The sequence below is a fragment of the Phalaenopsis equestris genome, unplaced genomic scaffold, assembly GCF_001263595.1.
Source record: "Phalaenopsis equestris unplaced genomic scaffold, ASM126359v1 Scaffold205678, whole genome shotgun sequence".
Lineage (NCBI taxonomy): Eukaryota > Viridiplantae > Streptophyta > Magnoliopsida > Asparagales > Orchidaceae > Phalaenopsis > Phalaenopsis equestris.
In genome coordinates, this window is record NW_018225150.1 from 2,943 (window position 1) to 6,590 (window position 3,648).

At 34.8% G+C, this 3,648-nt stretch overlaps 1 protein-coding gene across 1 annotated transcript in view; it reads left to right on the forward strand.

Moving 5' to 3' along the window:
* Positions 1-2,310: 2,310 nt before the first annotated feature.
* Positions 2,311-3,648, forward strand: part of LOC110036374 (purine permease 3-like) — a 2,621-nt gene continuing 1,283 nt past the window's right edge. Inside the window, exon 1 of the mRNA XM_020740806.1 lies at positions 2,311-2,826. Coding sequence (XP_020596465.1) covers positions 2,446-2,826 — 381 coding nt within the window. The 5' untranslated portion in view covers positions 2,311-2,445. The remainder of the gene's footprint in view (positions 2,827-3,648) is intronic.

Consider the following 3,648-nt stretch of genomic DNA (forward strand, 5'->3'; position numbering starts at 1 on the left):
TATTTTTTACTCTGTATTTTTACATTTTTTTATCGTTTAAGCTAATCATTAAAAATTTGTATGATTAGGCAAAAACAATTTTCTCTGTTGCTCACGCCCGCTTTCCTTCTCTACTGCACCATTCTAGCCCTCATCAAAGGTGAGGTGTGAAGCATAAATAACTTGAATCTCAACTAGTTGTTGATTATTAAGGATAAAATATTAGGTACGAAGTTCGCATGCATGAATGAATGCACAGTCCTTGTACAACCACATTTTATACGGTTATACCTATGTGTATAATGATATATATAATATGGTTTTACAATAAGTCTGAATACATTGGGTACAACGATATGCAGTATGATTGTACAATGAGTCCACATGTCTGTGAATTTCGCAAGTAAGGTTCTCTCATTATTAAGGGGTTTTTTAGAAGTTTAACTCGCCATTGTGTTCCCTAAAGTGAAGGCATATCATGTTATTACCATCCAAATCTCCTACCATATCAAAATATACACATCCCTGTGAATTGACCCATGCACTTCCAAAGTAAAGTGCTATGTTGACTACTCCAAATCTCCTATCATATCTAATATGCACATCCTTATGAGAGTCTTGTAACATAAATAAGATAGGGGCACAAGTTTCGAGATGTTTTGGCATTGTAACTGCGTAGCTAGGGATCAGCAGTAGATGCTCGTGTCTCGTATCTTAATTTTGTATTTGATATTGATGTATAAATTTAGGGTCGAGTATATATACGTGGAGTCCGACCGTCTTTTTTTTGTATGTTTGACAACCTAACGACACGAATTTATTATTATTATTTTGATTTGACTTGTTTTTCTGCTTTCTATTATATGTTTGCATGCTTGAAATAGATTTTATTGTTTCTTTATGTGGGTTGTCTGGAAATCACGAATGCAATATATGCTACTTAAGGACCCTTAAAATTTTAATTTTTCTACAAAATCTTAATAATAAAAGATTTAAGATAATTAAAATTTATGGTTAAAATATTATGGACTTTTAAAACCTGCACTTTTTTTTTTAAAAATGGCATTCGACCCGATTTTAAAATAGTTCACACGACATGACTATACACCCAATCATGATTTATAGGGCATTCATGCCATATGATTGTGATAAATAATTGCATCATATTTATATATATCAGAGGAGAAGTCTCTTTGCTTCTTCATACATGATTGACCCAACATATGTCTCTACTTTTACGATTGTCTAATGCATTTAGGGTGTTAGAAGGCTTCCGACCCAAAGTGGTGTAAGTCCTTTTGTTAAGAGTATTTTCCAGCTTGGTAGCTGAACCTCCATTTTCTTATTCTTATTTAGCATTAGTGTCACTTCAGCGGGTATAAGTCTCACCTTTTGGAGCTCCACCTATCGTCATAAAATAGAGTTTTGTTCATTTGACCTTAAGGCTACCGAAGTTCTCGTGGATAATGTGATTCACAGATTGTTGACCGAGGAACTCTGGAAGTGTTAGGATGACTATTTTCACGACCGGGTAGACTCGGGATCCTAGTAGCTTGGGATGACGGGTCGGTGGTATCTCGACTCGACTACATCTATGTTCTTTTAGGATTACTCAGTCATTTCTCTTGAGGAGCTTTTTTGAGTCCTATCTCTTTTTTGACTTTGTTGATATCATCTTGACGACTTGATTACCCAAGTTCTTGATAATATAAGTGAAACACTTTTTATGGAGAGTATTTTTGGGTTTTTCCCTAAGATGTAATTAACTAGATAGATATGTTCTTCTGGGAGACTCTTGACCCCGGGAAAAAAAAATATTTTTGTTGGTTATCTGATTACAGGTGGTTTATGTATGGAATTTTTTTCGTGGAAGCTGTGTTTCTAAGCACTTCGATTTGATCATGTTTGAATGTATATTTTTGGTCTATCACAAGAGGATTACACATATATAAATCTTTCAGTTATTTTTTTTTATTTTTTTGCCTATTTGTTATCATATAGCATTCTTTTTTAGTTCTCTCATCTTTGAATCATTGATTTGATTCGGGAGGGAAATTTATTTAAATAAGAAAATTATGGGAATAAATATACAAACTGTCGAGTGGCGACCACAAATGTTTTAAAAAGAATAAAAGAAAAACAACAACAAAAGTAAAGGGTAAAAGCATCTTATTCTGATGAGCTGTGCATTAGAACAATTTTAACATTATTCCCCCACTCAATTCACAAAGAATCTCATTAATTAATTAATTACACCAAACAAATATAATGACAATTGAAGGTATAAAAACGGGCAACTACAGCTAATTACCCCTAAGATCATAAGTTTCAGCTTAACCGAATTTACTAATCTTTTTTCCCCTTTACTTCTACATATTTTTATCATTTAAGCCGATCATTATTTCTTTTTTCATTAGGAAAAAACAATCTTTTCTGTTACTCGACAACTGAAACAATCAAATAAGTATGGAAATAGAAGATGATAGCCGCCATGAAGAAATCATCAGCTCCAACAACAACGATCATATCCATCAAATCCTTCGAGAACTCAAAGGGAAGAAGATATCTAAATTCATCCTCCTCTTCCTCAACATCGTCCTCATCCTCATCGGCGGCAGCGGCGGCCCCCTCATTCTCAGATTCTACTTTCTCCATGGCGGCAAACGCAAATGGTTCAATGCCTTCCTTCAAACAGCCGGCTTTCCCTTCCTCCTCGTCCCCATCTTCTTCTCCTTCTTTTGTCGTCACAGCCGTACCAATCGTCGCCGCTTCTTACTCACTCCCACTCTCCTTCTCCACTGCACCATTATCGGCCTCATCACAGGTGAGGCTTGCAGCATAAATAATGTGAATTTCAACAAGTTGTTGATTATTAAGGGTAAAAGATTAGGCATGGAACATATTTTTTGTAAAATTATATTGTACACCGTTGAGAATGTACAACTTAGTGGTGTGTGTGTGTGTGTGTGTGTGTGTGTGTGTGTGGCATGAGAGAGAGGCAAGGGCTTGGAGATTTTTTTCAAGGATTGTAAGAGGAGAGGTAAGGTGACAAATTTCTTCTTCATTACATTTCTAGGAGAGAATTGAGTGTGCTTGTGAGAAGAGAAAGGCTTGAAGAGAACATCTAAAGATTTCTTTAGGAAGGATTGTGAGATAAGTTGTGTATTTTATTTCTTTTATTTTGTAAACTTGTTTTTATAAATGAAATCCATGTTTTGTCGTATCCTTCTCATGAAATCTGAGTAGTCTTCTTTATCCTTCTCCTTACTTTGAGATTTGGTTTTGTGAAGAATGGATTTTATGTTATACGATTTTAAATGTCAATAATTTATGATGATTTAAATCTAGATCTTCATTTACTTTTTGATTTGGCCAATTGAAATGTTAAAATGTGTTAAGAAACATATGTTTCGAAGGGCTATGATTTCTAAAACATGGGAAGAATCACATTTGATTTCATGGGAGAGTATTTCATTCATGGGGTTGAGTGCAAATAAATAGGGAAATGTACTTTGTTGGATGTAGAATTAGAGATTTTAAGTTTACATATTAAAATCTTCAATTTTGTCCAGTTGATTAGAAACTGATGCAAGATTGTTAGTCCTTAGGTGAGAGAGTAATGAGAGCTCTGGAGTGGCAGGCGGTATACTCCCCGCCCTAACCCCGAAA